This window comes from Lissotriton helveticus, chromosome 8, assembly GCF_964261635.1.
Source record: "Lissotriton helveticus chromosome 8, aLisHel1.1, whole genome shotgun sequence".
In the NCBI taxonomy this organism is placed as follows: Eukaryota; Metazoa; Chordata; class Amphibia; order Caudata; family Salamandridae; genus Lissotriton; species Lissotriton helveticus.
This window is the reverse complement of record NC_136069.1, coordinates 1,461,472,427-1,461,494,052: the sequence shown is the minus strand read 5'-3', so window position 1 is coordinate 1,461,494,052 and position 21,626 is coordinate 1,461,472,427. Positions and strand designations below refer to the sequence as shown.

The following is a 21,626-nucleotide window of genomic DNA, read 5'->3' as shown; positions in this document are numbered from 1 at the left end:
CATTTATGTTCCCAGTGAGGCTATTCCACCTTGGAGGTTCTTCTCCATGGCCAGCAGGATACAGCGAAGATCAGGATCCGCAACCTCCTCCGTGACTGCCTTCCCGGTTACCTCCATCGAGTCACTGGATGTGGGATCAAGGGTTTTGCATTTTTTGTTGCTTGTGGTATCAAACGACAGTTTAGGCTGCGTACGATCTGGACGTCCCATAGCTGCCGCAGGCGACTGTTACAACAGGTGTGTGCAATTAGAGTGCACCGGGACTGCAGTGGCGCCTATGTGGCTGACGCGAGGTCCCTCTGAGTTGTTACTGTACGATATGGCCTCCTCAGGGGATGTTATGCCGAGGTGGATACGTGGCTCTTTTTCGGCCCAATACGTGCTCACCCCGGGCTGCCTTGACCTCGCCGCGTGGTTTTGCACAGTCTCCGCCGGTCCACTGGGCACACTCCATGGAGGTGCGTTTAGTACGCAATGTTAGCTTACAGGGCAGTATAACCCTATGGACGGCCCCAGCTGACGTTATGTATTCATCACAGCAGCGATCACAACTGCGCAAACAGTGCAGTGCGCCCTGTTAGAATGTATCCCCTGAGGCTCCGTCTACACACTGATTTGAAACGTTCGTAACGGACAAGCCTCCTTATTTTCGAGTCTCTCCAAAGATCAACATCCGTCCGTACAGGCCTATATCGCCTGGGGCTCAAAGACTGTAAAAAGGCCAGCAATGCATAGCCGTACTTTAGCCTGCGTCACTTCTGGGCACCCCAGCTCCAAGCCGCAACCTCTGCGTGTCTGCGCAGCTCCTCAGTGGCGCTCGTACCCTGAGGCTAAGGCACCCAGCATCTCGCAGCTATGATCTTGCGCCATCGGCAACATGGGCCCCCGGGGGATGCGGCCTGCAAAATCACTTCCGCCTCAGTGATTCTCTCCAAGCTGTTGCTTCGAGCGTTAATGACGCCAATGTACACCAGACTGGGGTGCCAGGTGTCTCGTATCCCCCGACTGCCACTTCAGCGGGGCAAGGCACAGGGAGGGGGCTCCAATTATAACGTCCCTCACTCAGCGCTAGAGTTCCACAGGCCCAGTCAAGCAGGGCCTCTAGTAGTTGGGCACCCCGAGTTAGGCCTCCATGCTTGGGGAGGGCGGCCGCTTCGCGTCTCTGGTCCGCTGCTTCCTACCTGCGGGGCGTTTGTGCACTGCGAGCGGGTATCCGGCCCTCTGTAAGCGCCGACTGCACTTTTTCTCGTCTTCTCCCGAAGTAGGCCCACACCGCAGCGCCCAAGCCGGAGAGTGTAGTGGCTGCCAGTCCTGGTCGGGAGCACGATCCGATGCGCAGCGGTAGCTTCGCTCGCCCGCCGCGGTCAAGGGGCACAGGTCTGGGTCACTCAGTGTGCCGGCTGGTCTGGATGACGTTCACGGACCAAAACGGCGCCGACAAGGGCAGGATAACATGCAGGATAGTGTTTGTAGCGGAGGAGCCGACGGACTAAGCAGCCATTTTCTTCGCCGGCTAGCTCCGCCCCCCCCTCGTGACTGGAAAGACTTCTTTGAAGAAAAACTACTCGCAAACATCCGAACCTAAAACTAGATGGCAGGAGTATGCACAGCATGTTACTCTACAGCTCCACATGCCAAGAACATGCCAAGAACAGATGCTTAGTGGGAAAGTAACATAATCCATATAGATACGTGTTATTTTTACAAATTGGTGTGCATCTTCTTATTGAGTTTTGTGTACCATTTATTGACGTGCGTGTTGCGTGTATTACAGATGTCTCACACTCCTCTTTGATAAGTCCTAAGGCTGCTCAACCGCACTACCCCCTAAAATAAAGAGCACCTTGGGATTGCTAGAGCAAGCTTTTGTCCACTCATAAGGAAATACCTGGACTCATTGCACAGATTGCGAGCTCGATCGGTACACCGCCAGATTCATTCGGCGCCGGACATCGCACTACCATGAGTCCTCTCGACTAATGATTCCCAATCGTTGAACGCGTCTTTAACGCATTGACTGGACACAGCGACAAGTTTCTTCCAAATTAGTTCAATTCCTGACCATTCACGATACAGGTTGCCTGCCCCGTTTCACGTCCTGATGAAGACCCCATTGCAAGGATAGTATCAATTCCTGCGCACTTTTGAGGGTCGAAACGTCGACAACCACTTGTCTTTGAATGTCAACTTCATGTCCTAACTGTTCATTAATTGAACTCTGCGGAGTATGACTCTTTTAGATATACAACCTGTACTTTTTTGTCCTTTGTCCTGTACATAATACGTAACTCTTTCTACTTAATGTTTTCAATTGATTGATTGTTCTGTCACTTAATCTCCTCCCCGTCACATTATCCTCACATGATCTCACAACCCCCCTCTCCCTTCCTGGGGCACTGTTCAACCACGTGTTGATTGTTTAAATGTGATAGATTCAATATGTACTCCCATTGTGATTAAAACAGTGCGGACGAATTCATTTTCTGTATGATTTTACTATTTACTGTTTTCAAATCGTTTGTCCATTTAAGCTGGGACCCCTTCCTCTTAGTACCTAGTGGGAAAGTAACATAATCCATATAGATACGTGTTATTTTTACAAATTGGTGTGCATCTTCTTATTGAGTTTTGTGTACCATTTATTGACGTGCGTGTTGCGTGTATTACAGATGTCTCACACTCCTCTTTGATAAGTCCTAAGGCTGCTCAACCGCACTACCCCCTAAAATAAAGAGCACCTTGGGATTGCTAGAGCAAGCTTTTGTCCACTCATAAGGAAATACCTGGACTCATTGCACAGTATACCTCTTATTGGTATAGGACCAGCTTCCTGAGTTTACCTATTATCCTGTGGGAGTGTTTTGATTTAATCTTTAGTTACAAAATATTTCTTCTTTGAGACAGTAAGTGATTGTACTGCATACATTGTGTTTTTAAGCTGCTTGACCGATTTGATTATGATGATGAACCAGAAGCAGGAGAAGAATTGAAGCAAGATGTTTCAACTCCTTCATCCCCCACACAGCCTTCATTGTAAGTTGTTTACTTCTGATATAAATTACAATATATGACCAGTATTGTCAAGCTTGTTTCCGTCAAAAACGTTACTAATTGCTTGTTTGAGTGCTGTTTAATGTCCTGTTATCAATCTTTCCTTGCACCACAGTGGATTTCCAGGAGAGGGTGTTCAGCTGCCAGCGTATTCCCAGCCCCCTGTACCGCTCCCCAGTATGGATTTGTTTCAGGCACATATGATGGGCGTCCCTCAAGATCCTTTGATGCACCAGGTGTGTATGATCATTACTATAGTGTGCCAACAGAGCTAAGAGCATGCAATCGGAGTCTGCTTTTGTTTTCCTGAGTTGAGAGCTAGATGAGAGGGCTGCTCTTTTTCCTATCTTGCCTCCAAACTCTGGAATACATTACCGCTAACCTTTAGGAAACAATTAATGTATGTATGTATGTAGTGGATTTTGTAAAGCGCACAGCTGCCCCAACGGGGCGTCCCGGCGCTGTATAACGCTGTGGAACCCTTCCTGGCTCTCCCTGTGACAAGCCCCTCCTGGGCACCCCCAAGGTGAAGCCAGGCATCCCAGTGTTGTAGGCGCCGTTGTGGAGATTAAGCAGGCTATTGCCCAGAGTTGCAGTGAGGGACCCATGATTAGAGTAGGCGCCGAGGCGAGAATTATCGAGTACACGGACATTGAGCTCAAGACCCTGCCGCGTCGGGACTTGAACCCTGGTCCCGGGCCTGATCTCTGCTTCAGAGTCTGCCGCTCTAATCAGTGAGCCACACTTCTCCACTAATAACCTGTCAGTTTGTTTAAGCTCTTTGTATTCGGGTCAGCTGGACGTCCGCACAAGGAAGCCCATCTGGGTAGCCAAGAGCTTAACAAATCCTTTAATTTGATGTGAAATTACCATTTTTGTTTATACACTGGCTTGCATGTTTCTCCCAGTCATTCAAGTGATGATCGTAATCGGAAAACTAACGAGTAATAGAATTCAGACCTTAAAAGATATGGTTTACAAAGTATGTTTTGCTAGATGTGAAACTTGCTGGGCATTTTGGTCCATGCTTTAGTTAATGCAAAGCCTTGTAACTGTTTGAGTATTTATCTTGAATTGTATTTCAGCATACCTATTGGAACTGAGGTTCTCCAGTATTTGAGTGTCTCATAGGTTCACATGCTTGAATATTCCCCGTTGTACCCCATGGTACATAACATAGCAATGTAGTAATAACATAAGTATATATATATATATATATATATATGTATAAGAAAGAAAAAACGATAGAGTTGTTATAGAGAAATACTTATCACTTCTATAACATATCACAGTCATTATGATTAGTCCAAACACTAGCCAATCAGGCGCCAGCACCCTCTTAGAATGTTCTCCTCACAGACTCAGGCCCTCAGATTTTCTACCGCACGTCTAAGCTCTGCCCAGTTTTTTCTCTTTTTTTCTTCTCAAAGAACAACTTCATGTCTACAACCAAGAAGTCCCTCTTCAGACCTTGTGGGACTTGTGGGAATGAGCGACTTCATTCTGAGGACCCTCATAAAAAGTGCATTTATTGCCTCGATCCTGAACACCAGGTAAAAGATTGTACAATATGTAGAACCTTCTCTCAGAAGACTCTAAAGGACAGAGAAGGGTGTCTCCTTCTGTGGTTGCAGAAGTTGAAGACTTCAGAGAGCCCTCTATCAGATGTGGAGCGTTTGTCCTCATTCAAGACTACTACATCCTTGAAGAGGACCAGTGAGTCTCAGAAGGTTTCTCCTAAAGCTAAAGTGATGAAGAAACATCACCTTGAAAAGTCCACTGACAGACCATCTACTTCAAAAGGGGTGATTTCTCCCTCTCAGAGTCTTTTATCACCTGTTTTGCAGCGTGAATCTTTCTGGATTCACTATGCTGTGCATTATTCTGCGGTCTTGTGGTTGGGTCCGGATTCGTAGTCTTTTCTTTGTTTGTTTGTTTTTGTTTTTTTTCGTAGCCCAGGTGGGCGTCGGCGTCACACCTCCTTGGGTGCATTTCCGGTGACGTCTGCATGCTTCCTGCGGAAGCTCCCACTCTTGGGCGCCATCTTCAGATTCTTTTTTTCCGCTGTCGGGTCTGGATCGTTCCCGTTTGGGCTCCAGACATTTTTGGAGAAAGAAGAAAGAAAAATACAGAAATTGCAAAGAAAAGGTATCTGAAGACTCCAGGAGACTTCATCGACGAGGAGTCAGCAAAGGAGAAGGAGAATTCATCGAGATCTTCGACGAACACGCGACCAGGGAGGCCCTGAGCGCTCGATGATGGACAACACGCCGTTCAAGTTCTGCCGTAACTGCCACCACAAGTACGCGCAGAAGGACCAGCACCCGGTATGCAACCTTTGTCTACCGGTAAATTACGAAAGCGAGGACTGCAACGCCTGCTCCGCCTTCGCCCCGAAGACCCTTCGTGTGAGAGAGAGACAGAGGGTAGCGCGCGCCACCCTGCAGGGGAAGGCCCCGACTCCGTCCCTCTATGATCTGGGGATGTCTTCCGAGGAAGAGGACAACGCTGCCGCCGAAGACGACAGCTACACGGTCGTAGAGACCGATTACACGAAGACTTGTGATAAGGATAGGAGACTCTCCGGCCCCCAAGAACCCGAGAGACTCTGAGTCTCGAAAAAACGAGGGCAAGGCCCCAAAAGCGCCGACGCCAAAACACCTGGCGTCCGCGAGTACTCACAGGCCCAGCGGATCCTCTGAGAATGAGTCCCCGGCGCCGAGAGCTGTTGAACAGCAGAAGTCGTCGAAAATCGGCCCCGAAAAGGATCGATCGACGCCGAGGGAGAAGGACCCTAAACTACCGACGCCGACCTGAGACCCAAAATCCGGTTCGACGTCAAACTTCGGCACCGAAAAGCACGGCGCCGAGCCAACCGCCGAAAAGAGCGGCCGAACCATCCGACGCGGAACACGCGGCCGAGATGGAGAAAAAGAGAAGGCGCCTCGAGGCCGAAATGGAAAACATCTTGCAGCGGAAGAAAGAATTCGACGCAAAGATGAAAACCTTCACGTTCCCACACAAGACCAAGCCACCAGTGGTGGAGGTGGTCGAGGAGGAAGACTAGGTCGCCGAGGAACAAGACCCGGACGTCGAGGTGGTCGACGACCAGGAAGAGGACGAGAATCCCTACGATAGTTACAACTATGGGGAGGAAGAGGACAGCAGGACGGACGCAGAGTCGGCCCCCTCTGACTTACAGGAGGTGGATTACCTAGATGTCGACACCGACAGCCCGGAGGAGGCGGTCGACACATATCCCTCGAGGCCCTCGCCGCCGGACGACATCGGGGCCTACAACTCGGTGGTAAGGTCTGCCGCAGCGGCATTCAAACTCAAGCTCGACGAAGAGAAGCAGAAAGCAGACTTCCTTCTAGAGACATTGCTCCCCACACAAACAAGGAGCCAGTACCTGCCAATGCTCGACAGCGTCTTGGCTCAAGGGAAGGAAGCATTCAGGGAGCCCGCAACATGCAAAGCAGTAACTCCCAGAACTGAGAAAAAGTACAAACATGCCACAAAGGACCCGGCCTACATTCAGGGCACGGTCTCCGCAGACTGGCATAGGTCACCCAGCTAGAGGGGTGACTGAGGTATGCCAGGGCTGTGTGTTGTGGGCATGACACACAGAGATGTATGCCATGTCGACTCTTTGTTTTGTTCTGCACCAAGACACTCAGCCTGCAAAGGCAGTGTGTGTGTCAGGGTACAGGGCCTCTAAGGGTGGCACAATAAGTGCTGCAGCCCTTAGGGGCCTTCTCTGGTCACAGTGCCCTGGGTACCTAGGGTAGCATTTAACATGGGCTGACCTGTGGCCAGAGATGCCAATTCGGTTTTTGTTTCAATGCAGATTTAGGGAAAGAACATAGGCCCTGGGTACCTGGTTAGCAAGAGCCCAGGGCACACGCAGTCAAAGCACATCAGCAGTTCAGCAAAATGGGGGGTACCATGCAGAAATAGGGCACTTTCTCACAGGGGACGGTCTCTGCAGACTCCATTATCACGGCCACAGCAAGGAAGAGGGCTAACGTACCCACTACTTCTGGACCACCACCGGATAAGGAGAGCAAGAGGATGGATCTGGTGGGCAGAAGGATCGAACGGAACGCCGCGACCCACTGGCGCATGGCTAATTCCAACGCCCTGATAAACAGGCACATGTACCAGATCATGGAGGAGCTGGGGCAGTTGGTGAAGGACCTGCCCCAGGATGCCAGACAGAAGGCCGAAAAGCTGGTTGAAGAAGGGAAGAACGAGGCAAATTCTTGCCTTAAGACGGCCCTGGATGGAGCGGACACCTCCAGCAGGCTCATGATGATGGGTGTCACTGAAAGAAGACACGCCTGGCTCAGGATTTCAGGTTTCAAACCAGAGGTGAAACACAGCATCCTGAACACAACGTTCAACGGCGGCACGCTTTTCGGAACAACAGTTGATGAGAAGCTCAGTCAACTAAAAAAGGATAACGAAACAGCAAGGTCCATGAGAGCATTGCAGTTCAGAGGCAACAAAAGGGGCACCCCGTCACGGAGGCCTGGCGGGAGAGGTGGAAACCAGCCAGGTACATCACACCAGGCTTTCCAACAAACGCACCAGGCAGACTCGCAAGCTCAGCAGGGTCAGCAGAAGCAGTCCTGGCAATACCAACAAAGAGGCCAGTCCTTTCGAGGGAGAGGAAATGGACGTGGACAGAATAGAAGAGGGGGACAGCAGCTCGCCTCTAAGTGACTTCAAAAAACTCAGTGTGCCCACCCACAGAAAAGATCCCGGGGGCAGCACGTACAGAGGGGTCAAGACAAGCTACACATCTACGACCACATAACACCAGTGGGAGGAAGATTAAGATTTTACCTCCAAGAATGGAGAGAAATCACATCAGACAAATGGATCCTCAACATCATCCAATTTGGATACTGCATAGAGTTGGAGGGGAGGCCAACAAGCAGAAAACCAAAAAGAAAACCACTAGCACGCAAGAAGCTAGAGTGTCTTCAGGAAGAAGCAAAGGAACTCCTGCGGAAGCAGGCCATAGAACGGGTACCCTTCAAGAAAAGAAACAAAGGAATTTTTGCAGCGTGAATCTTTCTGGATTCACTATGCTGTGCATATTCCGCAATCTGGTGGTTGGGTCCGGAATCGTAGTCTTTTTTTTCTTTTTTTTTTTTTTTGTCGTAGCCCAGGTGGGCGTCGACGTCCCACCATTTGGTGTACCTTGGGTGACGTCGGCGTGCTTCCGGCGGAAGCTACCACCCTTGGGCGCCATCTTCAGATTCTTTTTTCCGCCGTTGGGTCTGGATCGTCGCGTGAAGCTCCAGAAGTTTTTGGAGGAAAAAGGCGAAAATACAGCAAATCTTCAACGGTAAAGACCTGAGAACATCGAGAGAAGAAGACCTTTAGGACTGAGACGACGAAGAAAGGAGAAAACTTCGAAATCTTCGACGTCCTCGGAGGAATGCGCACACAGGGGGCCCCCTGAGCGCAGGGATGTACAAGACGCCATTTAAATTCTGCAAGAACTGCCACCACAAGTTCGCACAGAAGGACCAGCACCCAGTCGGCAACCACTGCCTGCCAATAGACCACGAGAGCAGGGACTGCAACGCCTGCTCCGTCTTCAAGCCAAAGACACTCCGAATTTGAGAAAGACAGAGGACAGCTCACCACACGATGCAGGACAAGGGCCAAGCGCCGACGCTTTACGAACTTGGCCTCTCCACCGACGATGAGGACAACATCGCCGAAGGACCAGATGACTTCACGGTCGCTGAGACCGATAAGAATACGCCTGATAAGGTAGGAGAGTCATCGACCCCGAAAACTCCCACAGGGCCTCAAACCTGAGGCAGACTCTCGAAAGTCAGAGCACAGAGCCTCGAAAGGAGCACCGGCGCCGAGCAAATCGACGACCGAAGCTGCATCCTCCGAAAAAGAGCCCAGCGGATCCAGCGAAAAGCAAAGGTCATCGAAGCAAGCCCCCGAAAAAGGGACTTCGACTTCGACGTCGAAAGAAAAAGAGCCGAAGAGAGCTTCGACGACGACGCCGAAAAGAGCGGCCGAAACGCTCGACGACGAACAGGCCGCAGAAATGCAGAGGAAGAAGAGAAGGCTCGAGGCCGAAATGGAGAACATCCTTCAGAGAAAGAAGGACTTCGATGAAAAAATTAAGTTACAAGATTCCACCGAAGCCGGCACCGACTGTCGCTGAGGTTCAGGAGCTCGAGGAGTTCGACGTCGAAGAGCCGCCGAAAACTCCGGAACCTTCGGAGCACGAAGAGGAGGAGGACCTCTACTACACAGAAGGGGATTACAGGGAACAGCAGTCAAGCTACGGTTCAGGTTCCTCGACGGCCCAAGACCATGAATGGCAGGACATCGAGGCCGAAAACCCAGAGGAGGTTGTGGAAACATACCCCTCAAGGCCTTCGCCACCGGATGACATTGGGGCATACAATGAGGTGGTAAGAAAGGCCGCAACAGCTTATGGAATTAAGCTGGAAGAGGAGAAGCCAAAGGCAGACTTCCTGCTCGAGACATTGCTCCCCATACAGACAGTGCCAGTTCCTGCCCATGCTCAAGAGTATCACAGACCAGGGAAAGGAGGCCTTCAAGGACCCGGCTACATGCAGATCTGTAACGCTGAGGACTGAGAAGAAATACAAATTCTCCTCACAAGACCCAGCTTACATCAAGGGATCCGTCACAGCAGATTCTATCATCGCTGCAACGGCCAGAAAAAGGGCAAACGTCCCAACAACGTCCGGACCCCCAGCTGACAAAGAAAGCAGGAGGATGGATCTGACTGGCAGGAAGATTGAGAGGAACGCTGCAACGCACTGGCGGATGGCGAATTCCAACGCCCTCCTGAATAGGCATCAATACCAGCACTGGGATGAGATGGGACAGTTGCTCAAGCACCTCCCGGAAGAATACCGTGAGAGGGCAGCACACCTGGTGGAGGAAGGGAAGAGCATCGCCAATTCATGCCTGAAGACAGCCTTGGATGGGGCAGAAACATCCAGCAGACTGATGGCTATAGGCATCACAGAAAGAAGGCAAGCCTGGCTCAGGATCTCAGGATTCAAGGCTGAGGTCCAGAACAACATCCTGAACACACCCTTCAACGGTGAAACACTGTTCGGAGCCCCAGTTGATAAGCTCACCCAACTGAAGGACAACGAGACGGCAAGGTCCATGGGAGCCCTGCAGTTCAGAGGGATGAGAAGGGGCACTCCTTCACGGAGGCCGAACGGCAGAGGTGGAAGCCAGCGAGGAGATTCTCACCAGAGTTTCCACCAGGGGCAACAGAGTGACAACCAAGGCCACCAGGGCCAGCAGAGGCAAAACTGGAACTACCAAGGCAGGGGCCAGTCCTTTCGGTCGAGAGGGAATGGACGGGGCCAGAGAAGGAGAGGCGGTGAACAACCCCCCTCTAAGTGACTTCACACGAGAGAAGGTGCTCCACCACCCACACCCTCTGGGGGAGGAGCACGAAAAACAAAGAGGAGAGGGCTACACGGACAAGACACAAAGGAACATGCAACGCCGGTAGGAGGAAGATAGAGATTTTTTCTCCAGGAGTGGAGAAAAATAACAACAGACAAGTGGATACTCAATATTATGCAGTTCGGGTACTGCATAGAGTTGGAAAAAAGGCCACCAAACAGAAAACCAAAGAAAAGACAGCACTCAGGAAGAGAGCTGCAACTACTGCAAGAGGAAGCCCAAGAACTCCTCCTCAAAGCGGCCATAGAACGGGTCCCTTTCAAAGAACGGAACATGGGAGTGTACTCAAACTACTTCCTAGTGCCAAAGGTGGACGAAAGCCTAAGACCCATCCTGGACCTACGGTTCCTAAACAAATACGTCAAAACCCAGAAATTCAAAATGACGTCCCTACAAGAGGTCATTCCTCAGATAAAAGCAGGGGACTTTTTGTCCACCATAGACCTCAAAGATGCGTACCTGCACATCCCCATGAACAGGCAGCACAAGCACATGCTAAGGTTCACAGTAAACAAGGATCACTACCAATTCACGACCCTAGCTTTCGGCCTAAAGTCCGCACCAAGGGTGTTTACCAAATGCCTCGCGGCGGTGGCCGCACACCTAAGGAGAAAGGGAATACACGTGTACCCCTACCTCGACGACTGGCTGGTGAAGGCAAACTGCTACAGGACATGCAAAGAGCATGCGGAACATGTGACAAGAACGCTAGCAAACCTGGGTTTCTCCATACACTGGGGCAAAAGCTCGATGGAACCAGAGCAAGTAAAAATCTTCCTGGGAGCACAGATCGACACCATCCAATGCAGAGTCTTACCGAGCGAAAAGAGAACGCTCAGCCTACTGAGGGAGAAACGTCACTACCAGAAGGGGCGAGCTCTGACAGTGAGGACTGTGAGCAAGTTGTTGGGGATGATGGCATCATGCATTCACCTGGTCCCCAATGTATGCCTACAAATGAGACCACTCCAAGAGTGGCTGCAACAACAATGGTCACAAGCTACAGGAAGTTGGGAGGATCTAGTGGTTGTAACGCACAGGGTGCAGGAAGAGATAAGGTGGTGGACCAAGGAGAGAATAACAGAAGGGAAACCTCTAACACCACCGGACCCAACAGTGACCATCACCACAGACGCATCCCAGAAGGGGTGGGGCGCACACAGGAACAGGCTCAGAGTGAGGGGTCTGTGGAGCCCTACAGATGCAGTCAGGCACATCAACTACCTGGAACTGAAAACTGTTTTGCTAGCCCTCAAGGCCTTTCAGAAACACCTATACAACCGGAAGGTGCTAATACAAACAGACAACACCACAACAATGTTTTACATAAACAAACAGGGAGGAACTCAATCGTTCCCGCTGTCCACCTTGGCACAGGAGATCTGGAAATGGGCCATACCACTAAAAATAGACCTGCTAGCCATACACCTGCCAGGGAAGGACAATGTAGAAGCGGATTGGCTCAGCAGGCAGACTTCAGCATCCCACGAGTGGGAACTCAACAGTCAGGAAGCAGAGAGTCTATTCAGGAAATGGGGCACCCCAACAATAGACCTATTTGCAACACACCGGAATGCAAAATGCCAATACTTTGCATCCAGGCAACCAGAGGCACTGTCCCAGGGGAATGCTCTATGGATAAGCTGGTCAAAAACATTTGCCTACGCTTTTCCCCCGATACCACTGATCCCCAGGGTTCTCAACAAATGCATGAAGAGCAACATGACGCTCATCCTTGTGGCACCACAATGGGCCAGACAGACGTGGTATTCTCAAGTAATGGAGATGGCGCTGGGGCCCCCCCACAAGTTCTCAAAAAGAAGAGACCTACTCTCCATGGAAAACTGAGGAATTCTACACACAGAGCCAGAGAGCCTCAACCTCTCAGCCTGGCTCCTGAGGACTTAGAATTTGCACACCTAAAACTACCAGAAAGCACCCTGCGGGTGCTGCGAGAGGCAAGAAGGCCCAGCACACGCAAGTGCTATGGGGAAAAATGGAAAAGATTCACTCAATGGTGTTGCAAGAAACAGCTCCAAAGGAGACTGACCAAGGAGTCCACGGTGCTAAGGTACCTCACACACCTAATTAAGGCAAAGCTAAGCTCATCCTCACTGAGAGTGCACCTGGCAGCGATTGTGGCATACACAAGAGGAGAAACAGGGAGAAGCTTCTTCACATCCCAAGTCGTGAAAAGATTCCTGGAAGGGGCTAAAAGAATAGCGCCGCCAAAGAGAATGCCGCCACCGGCCTGGAACTTGAATGTGGTACTGACGGAGCTCATGAAAGCACCCTTCGAACCCATCCACAAAGCATCACTGCAAATGTTGACAATGAAGACGGCCTTCCTGGTGGCGATCACCTCACTATGAAGGGTGAGCGAACTACAGGTACTCACACTGCAGGAACCCTACATCCAGATACACAGTGACAGGGTCGTGATGAGAACTGACCCACACTTCATGTCAAAGGTGGTGTCAAGGTTTCACATGAATCGGAGTATTCAGATCCCTAGCTTCTTCCAAAACCCCACTACAAGCGCTGAGAGGTGGCTCCACACCCTAGACGCAAGAAGGGCTGTGATGCACTACATTGAAAGAACGAAGGAACACAGGAAAACTAAACAGTTCTTCGTGTCCTTCGCTAAGTTACATGGGCAAACCAGTTACTAAAACACCATAGCCCGATGGATCGCACAGACAATTCAGTTCTGCCACAAGCAAGCTGGCCAGGAGCTAACAGGAGGGGCACAAGCCCACTCCACCAGGAAGAAAGGAGCAACAATTGCCTTTCTGGCCAACACACCGATTCAGGACATATGCCTGGCGGCAACATGGGCTTCAGTGCACACTTTCACAAAGCACTACTGCGTGGATGTACAGATGAACAAAGAAGCACAAGTAGGACAAAAAGTGCTTCAACATATTTTTAACAACCAACGCTCATCTTCCACCCAACCGCCACAAAAGTAACAAAAACCGCTACAAAATCTATGTACAGCATAGTGAATCCAGAAAGATTCATGCTGCAAAATGAATAGTTTCTTACCTGTCGGTGTAGTTTTGCAGCTGAATGATCTTTCTGGATTCACTAGCGAACCCACCCGCCTCCGCCAGAAAGATGAGGCTGGAGAAGAGGGTGGAAAACACATAGAAAAGAAAGCAAGTTGGAACGATTACAAGATACGTGGAAAGAATAACGTTGAAAAAACGATTAACAAACATAGCCATGGATTCACTACAAAGACAAAAAAGAAAAGAGACAGAAAAAAGAATCCGAAGATGGCGCCCAAGGGTGGTAGCTTCCGCCGGAAGCACGCCGACGTCACCGAAGGTACACCAAATGGTGGGACGTCGACGCCCACCTGGGCTACGACAAAAAAAAAAAGTGAAAAAAGACTACGATTCCGGACCCAACCACCAGATTGCAGAATATGCACAGCATAGTGAATCCAGAAAGATCTTCAAGCTGCAAAACTACACCGACAGGTAAGAAACTATTCGATACTCAACGTACTTCCTGGTACCAAAAGTAGACGAGACAATGAGACCCATTCGGGACCTAAGGTTCCTGAACAAATTCATAAGAAAGCAAAAATTCAAAATGACCTCCCTGCAAGAGGTGCTCCCGCAATTGCAGATCGGCGACTTCATGGTCACGATAGACCTCAAGGACGCCTACCTGCACATCCCAATGAACAGAAAGCACAAGCATATGCTCAGGTTCACCATCGGAGAAAGCCACTACCAGTTCACGACACTAGCCTTCGGGCTAAAATCAGCACCAAGGGTCTTCACAAAGTGCCTCGCAGCAGTCGCAGCGCACCTACGAAGGCAGGGGGAATACACGTATACCCCTACCTGGACGACTGGCTGGTGAAAGCAAACTCATACCAGAAATGCAAGCAGCACGCACACACAGTGACGAGCACGCTCATAAGCCTGGGGTTCTCCATCCATTGGAAGAAATCATCAATGGAGCCGGAACAAGTGAAGATCTTCCTGGGAGCACAGATCAACACCTTACAGGGCAAGGTGTTCCCCCAGCGAGAAGAGGGCGAGGGCGCTGGTGAAGGAAACTCGCCTCTACCGGAAGGGACAAGCTCGGACAGTGAGGACTGCGAGCAAGATCATGGGGATGATGGCATCATGCATCCACCTGGTACCGAATGTACGTCTCCACATGAGACCCATTCAAGAATGGCTACAGGAGCAATGGTCACAAGCTACAGGCAGTTGGGAGGATCTAGTGGTTGTAACGCACGCAGTGCAGAAGAAGATGACATGGTGTACCATGGAGAACATAACAAGGGGAAAGCCTCTAACGCCAACAGTGACCATCACCACAGACGCATCCCTGAAGGGATGGGGCGCTCACATGGAGGAGCTCAAGGTGAGGGGACTGTGGACGCCAGCAGATGCGACAAAGCACATCAATTACCTAGAATTGAAGACAATCTTCCTTGCACTGAAAGCTTTCCAAACAAGACTGTACAAGCACAAGGTGTTGCTACAAACAGACAACACCACTGCGATGTTCTACATCAACAAGCAGGGGGGCACACAGTCAGCCCCGCTTTCAATGCTGGCGCAGGAGATATGGAGATGGGCCATCCCTCTCAAGATAGACCTTCCAGCCATACACCTACCAGGGAAGGACAACATACAAGCAGATTGGCTCAGCAGACAGACATCGGCATCTCACGAGTGGGAGCTCAATGTTCAAGAGACAAGGTGGCTGTTCGACAGATGGGGAACACCATCAGTGGACCTGTTTGCCACACGCCGGAATGCAAAATGCCAAAACTTCGCATCCAGACAGCCCGAGGAGGGGTCACTGGGGAATGCCCTATGGATAGATTGGTCCGGGACATTTGCTTACGCCTTTCCCCGATACCACTGATGCACAGAGTGCTGAGCAAGTGCAGAGCGAGCAACATGACCCTGATACTGGTCGCGCCACAGTGGGCCAGACCGACATGGTACTCGCAGATCATGGAGATGACGGTGTGCACCCCAAAGATTCGGCAAGAGGAAAGACCTACTCTCCATGCAGAACGGAGAGGTGCTACACCCAGAGCCGGAGAGCCTGAGCCTAGTAGCGTGGCTCCTGAGGACATAGAGTTCGCACATTTGAGACTGCCAGAGAGCACCCTGAGGGTCCTTCGGGAGGCACGGAGGCCCAGCACTCGGAAGTGCTATGTTGCGAAATGGAAACGATTCACAATGTGGTGCAGAAAAGAAAGACTTCACACTAAAATGAAGGACTCCACAGTGCTAAAGTACCTGACACACTTGCTGGAGAAGAACCTTAGCTCAACCTAGTTAAGAGTTCACTTGGCAGCGATAGTCGCCTACACAAGGGGAGAAACGTGCAGGAGTTTCTTCACATCGCAGGTGGTGAAGAGATTCCAAGAAGGAGCGAAAAGGATCGCACCACCCAAGCGGGTGTCGCCACCTGCATGGAACTTGAACATAGTCCTAACGGAACTCATGAAAGAGCCCTTTGAACCACTTCACAAGGCCTCCCTAAAGATACTAATTATGAAAACGGCTTTCCTGGTTGCAATAACGTCCTTACGCAGAGTAAGCGAGCTTCAGGCGCTGACGCTACAAGAACCCTACATACAAATACACAACGATAGGGTTGTGATGAGGACTGACCCACACTTCATGCCGAAGGTGGTATCCAAATTCCACATGAACCAGTCTATACAGATACCGAGTTTTTTCCAAAAACCAACAACTAGCGCAGAGCGAGCTCTGCACACCCTGGACGCCAGAAGGGCAGTCATGCACTACATTGAGAGGACGAAGGGACACAGGAAAACAAAACAGTTCTTTGTGTCATTCGCCAACAGTTTCATGGGCAAGGCAGTAACCAAAAAGACTATTGCACGATGGATCGCACAGACAATTCAACTCTGCCACAAACGTGCAGGACATGAGCTAGCAGAGGGGACACGTGCCCACTCCACTAGGAAAAAGGGTGCTACAATAGCTTTCCTGGCTAACACACCCATACAGGGTATATGCCTGGCTGCAACATGGGCTTCGGTGCACACGTTCACGAAGCACTACTGTGTGGATATACAGATGAACAAGGAAGCACAAGTCGGACAAAAGGTGCTCCAGCACATATTCAATAACCAACGCTCATCTTCCACCCAGCCGCCACAGAGATGAGAAACCGCTACAAAATCTATGCACAGCATAGTGAATCCAGAAAGATTCACGCTGCAAAACGAATAGTTTTCTTACCTGTCGGTGTAGTTTTGCAGCTTGAAGATCTTTCTGGATTCACTAGCGAACCCACCCACCTCCGCCAGAAAGATGAGGCTGGAGAGAGAAGAGGTGGATATAAAAAAAAAAAAAAAAGGTTTTTAAAAAAGGACTTACAAGTACAAAGCGGTAAAATATCACCTAAATAGAACATTGCCATTACTTCCGAAACGAAAGAAACACGTAAAAAAAGAACCCGAAGATGGCGCCCAAGAGTGGGAGCTTCCGCAGGAAGCATGCCGATGTCACCGGAAATGCACCCAAGGAGGTGTGACGCAGACGCCCACCTGGGCTACGGAAAAAAAACAAAAAACCTAAGAAAAGACTACGAATCCGGACCCAACCACAAGACCGCGGAATAATGCACAGCATAGTGAATCCAGAAAGATCTTCAAGCTGCAAAACTACACCGACAGGTAAGAAAACTATTATAACTGATTTCTGCCCCTCAGAGTCTTTTATCACCTGATACGCCCCGAGATCTGATTCTCTGGCGTCCAAGACTCTGGCTACGCAGTTTTTACCTTAAAACTGACTACCTCGTCGATGAGCTCATTGCTTCCTCCGTCGACGAGGACTGCTATCGTCGCTTCTACGTCGACAACTTCAACTGTTGCATCTATGAAGTCGGCTATGATTCTGTCTGCATCCTCAGTCAACGTTTGTGTCCGTAAAGGTGAGGCCTCTCATCTACGGTGTCTTTGACTTCGTCCGACGTCTGTGAAGCAAAGGAAGAAACATTTGTCGGCACGCAAGTCCTCAACGATTGCTTCGTCGGCGGTGGCTTCGTCGGCGGTGACAGTGTCGACTGTATCCATGGATCTAATTCCTTTGAAGCCTTCGAGTTCTGTACTTCAACAGCGACATTCCTCCTTGGATAACTTGATGCCAATTCAAACTGCTTCTCAACCGCCAGCAGAATTATTTTATTCTGATGATGATGAATCAGAGGAGGATGAAGGATTTCGTGCTGCTCGCAGTCCCTCTGAGCTTCTTATTAAACGTCAAGACTCTGATGAGGACCAGGAAGACGAAGATTTTTCAGCTCATGACAGTCAACCTACACCAGAAATTCCTACGGCGCAGATGCCTTTGTCTCTTATTTCCAACCGCCAATTCATGCTGGATGACGGTTACCATCATTTTCCTAATTCAGTGCCGGCCTCTTTAACCTCCTCCTGCTACAGAATCACTTGTCACGCCTGTAGGAGAGTAGAGTCTGCTTCCTATGGTTACCCCCACTTTGTGCTGTGATTCTCCGTTTTTTCGACTTTAGTGTGGCTGTGGGCCTGCCAATCAGACCCACAGCCCAGCTGTTCTCTGTGAGAAGTTGGCCTGATGTGCAGTGCTCACTATTCTAGTGATCACTATATATCAGTCCAAACAACCCTTATTGATGATTGGTTGTAAGTCAACCTTATAGACCAGCTATCCTAGTAGCATGGATACGAGCAGTCTAAGGCTAAGACTCTAGAGGGCGTGTTAAGCCAGCTGTTTTACCATCACATTACCCCTTGAACACCCAGTGAAAGGACACCACACAAGTGTTATGAAAATAAACAGTGTATTTATTAGAATCACAACAACCCTGTACTCTTTATGAGGACAGGGTGCTAAGCACACAACAAAACTCTTACGAAAATACTTTTAAGTTAGCACGTTACACAAATGCCCGAGGGGCACGAAAAACCATATACTTTCAAAGTGGAATGCGAATTACTAGCAGGTAAGTGACAGTTCTAATAGGCTTTGGAATCGCTAGGACTGGACTAGGGAATCGTTAGATTACTACTAGGAGGCCCAGGGGACTCGGGTGCAGAGTGTGCACTCTCACGCGGGATGCGGGACAAAGTCTATGGAAGCTAGAATTCACAAAGTTAGTGTTCACGGGCGAACCCGACCTGGTAGGAAGAAAACGACAGTGGATCCTGACCCTAGGATAGTGAGGCTATGCTGGGACACCGAAGTGCCGAAGTTACCTAGCCCAGGGGCTGCAGCTGCATAGGTCTGAAAAGACGTCGGGGATCTCGTTGCCGGACCAGGAGCCTGGAAGAAGGAAGTTGCTGGCAGGCGACCAGTGAAGGAAAGTTCGATGGATCCAAGCCTGGATCAAGGAAGAAGAAAACCTGAAAGCAGAGGGGACCAAGTTCTTGAATCACTAGCCAGTGATTAAGTGGGCACCAGGATGGCACCGGGCGAAGTCACCGCAGTCAGGTGAGTGGGCGCTGCTGGGCTCTGCAGTCTCTCGGACCAGGAGGCGTTGTCGGCGACCAGGATGGAGGTGCGAGCTGTCCCACGAAGGATGAAGTCGTTGGCGTCGAAGTTACCCAGGATTGGGCAACAAGCCTTGGCTAATTCAAGCCCACGCGGTGGACTCAAAATGGCGTCTTGAGTGGACCAGGAGGGTCCAGGGTGCTCCTCTTCTGGGAGGGAGCAAGGGCCAGTCTGGAGCAACCAGACCAGCAGCAGAAATGTCGTCGGGCGTCGTCAGGAAGGCCACAAGCCAACGGGCTAGTAGCCAAACAACGCGGTGAGCAGCGGAAAGCAGAAGGGCCCCACGCAGATCGTGGAGATGCTGGGGGGCTGCACTTCGGAGCTGGAGCTGCTCAGAGTCGGGGCTTCTCGGACCCCAAAGCACTCACCAGTAGATTACTCGGCGGGCTTGCTGGAAAGAAGTCGTGCAGTCTTGCAGATGGCCGGTCCCTTGAGGTCTCGTCGCACCCACGGTTCTCAGCTGGGCTGTAGAGGTGGGTAGAGGTCAGAGGTGCCAGGGAAGCCGGTTCTCGTCGAGCTGGGCAGTCGGATTCCGGAGGAAGGACTTACAGCAGACCGCAGTGTTCTTAGATGGTGCCTGCGGATGCAGGGTGACTACTCCTTAGTCACAAGGGAGAAATCTTAGGAAGAAGTCTTGAGTTCCTTTCGCAGAAAGTAGTTTCAGGATTCAAAGATGATCTGATTTGGAAGGGGGCCAGTCTCTACCTTTATCCTGTAAAAAGGGGCTGGCACGCGACTAGGTCCTGCCCTATGGGTGGGACCAGGAGGGGGGTGGTTACACCCACTTCCTTGGCGGGCTTTTCCCCAGCACAGGGTCTGGAGTGACCCTGGAACTGGTTCCAGCCAGCCTATGCACAGTGAGCACCGGGGTGCCACGTGCAGTCACCTTCCTCTAAAGCCCTGCCTACCTACAATACACAAAACCCTGTCTGGGACGGTGCTGGCACCGCCCCTGGCAGGAAACCCTTTGTCCTTATCTCCTGCTCTGGGAGGACTCCCAGCAGCAGGAGGGCAGACTTGTGTCTCGGTGGCAGCATCCATTTTGTGGATGCTAAGGCTCTGTCTGACTTTTAACCGGGTTATAGGTTACAGGCATGTCGTGTCCCTCTAGAAGGGTGGAATGCTAACCCCGTCGCCAGAATTGGCGAGGGGTTAGTATTCCAATTCGTATGACACCTTACTCGACATGTTTTGATAAAGCGATACCAGAGTTGGCACATAACCGCGAGGATTATAATGCACTTAAGAGTATATGGTATGCGATATCATGGAAACGGCTAAGGGATGGATCCCGAAAGCCGCAGACAGGCTCAGCTCATGCCAGAGCACCATCTCACACGATTCCAAGCACTCTGCCTTCAGGATTGTTAAGGCCTGCCATAGGAGTGACTGATAGGAGATCTGTGTGTCCATTTTAGGGTTAGATATAGGTATACTATATCTAAAGCAAAGGGTGAGTACACCACCTTGCCCCAGCTGTCGTGCAGCCAGTTGTGTCAGTTTTAGTTAGTCAATCCAGGGGTGGCATAATACATGCTTCAGCCCCTGGGAGACTTCTGGGTGCACCTCAGCCCTGGGTACAGGGACTTGGAGAGGGCCCAGTGCCAATTCAGTACCTAAGTACAATTTGGATAGAGAGAACAGCTAGGCTGTGGGTCTGATTAGCAGGCCCACAGCCAGGGAAAGTCGTAAACCAGTGCAGCAAAAAGCAAAAATCTGGGTGATCATAGGATTGCAGACCCTACTCTCCTACATGACCCCCCCCCAAACTTTGGGACAATAAACTAACCTTGACCAGGTGAGTCTTCTTGCTCTAAGTGGAAATACCTGGAGAGCCCATCAGCATTGCTGTGATCAGTCCCAGGTCTATGCTCCACTGTAAAATCCATCCCCTGTAGGGAAATGGACCACCTAAGCAGTTTGGGGTTTTCACCCTTCATCTGATTTAGCCACAAGAGGGGCTTATGGTCTGTCTGAATGGTGAAGTGAGTGCCAAACAAGTAGGCCCTCAGCTTCTTCAGGGCCCAGACCACAGCAAAGGCCTCCCTCTCAATAGCTGACCAATTTTTCTCTCTGGGTGTCAGCCTCCTACTAATGAAAGCAATAGGCTGATCATTACCATCAAAATTCAGTTGAGACAGAACAGCTCCCACACCCAACTCAGAAGCATCTGTTTGGACAATGAATGGCTTGGAGTAATCTGGACTCTTGAGGATAGGTGCTGTGCACATGGCCTGCTTTAGGTCATTGAATGCTTTCTGACAGCTTGCTGTCCACTGAACTTTCTTTGGCATCTTCTTGCTTGTCAGGTCATTAAGGGGGGTCACTATGGACCCATAATTTCTGACAAACTTCCTATAGTACCCAGTCAGGCCCAAGAAAGCTCGAACCTGAGTCTGGGTGATTGGAGGAGTCCAGTCCTTGATGGCCTGTATCTTACTCTCCAGTGGCTGAACCTGGCCTCCACCTACAAGGTGGCCCAGGTATACAACCTGTGACTGCCCTATCTGGCACTTT

General features: G+C 50.5%; 1 protein-coding gene across 1 annotated transcript in view; it reads left to right on the top strand.

Moving 5' to 3' along the window:
* SCAF4 (SR-related CTD associated factor 4) overlaps positions 1 to 21,626 on the top strand; it is a 1,013,644-nt gene that overhangs the window by 310,748 nt on the left and 681,270 nt on the right. Inside the window, exons 11-12 of the mRNA XM_078658400.1 lie at positions 2,939 to 3,033; positions 3,167 to 3,287. Of these exons, the coding sequence (XP_078514526.1) occupies positions 2,939 to 3,033; positions 3,167 to 3,287 (216 nt within the window). The remainder of the gene's footprint in view (positions 1 to 2,938; positions 3,034 to 3,166; positions 3,288 to 21,626) is intronic.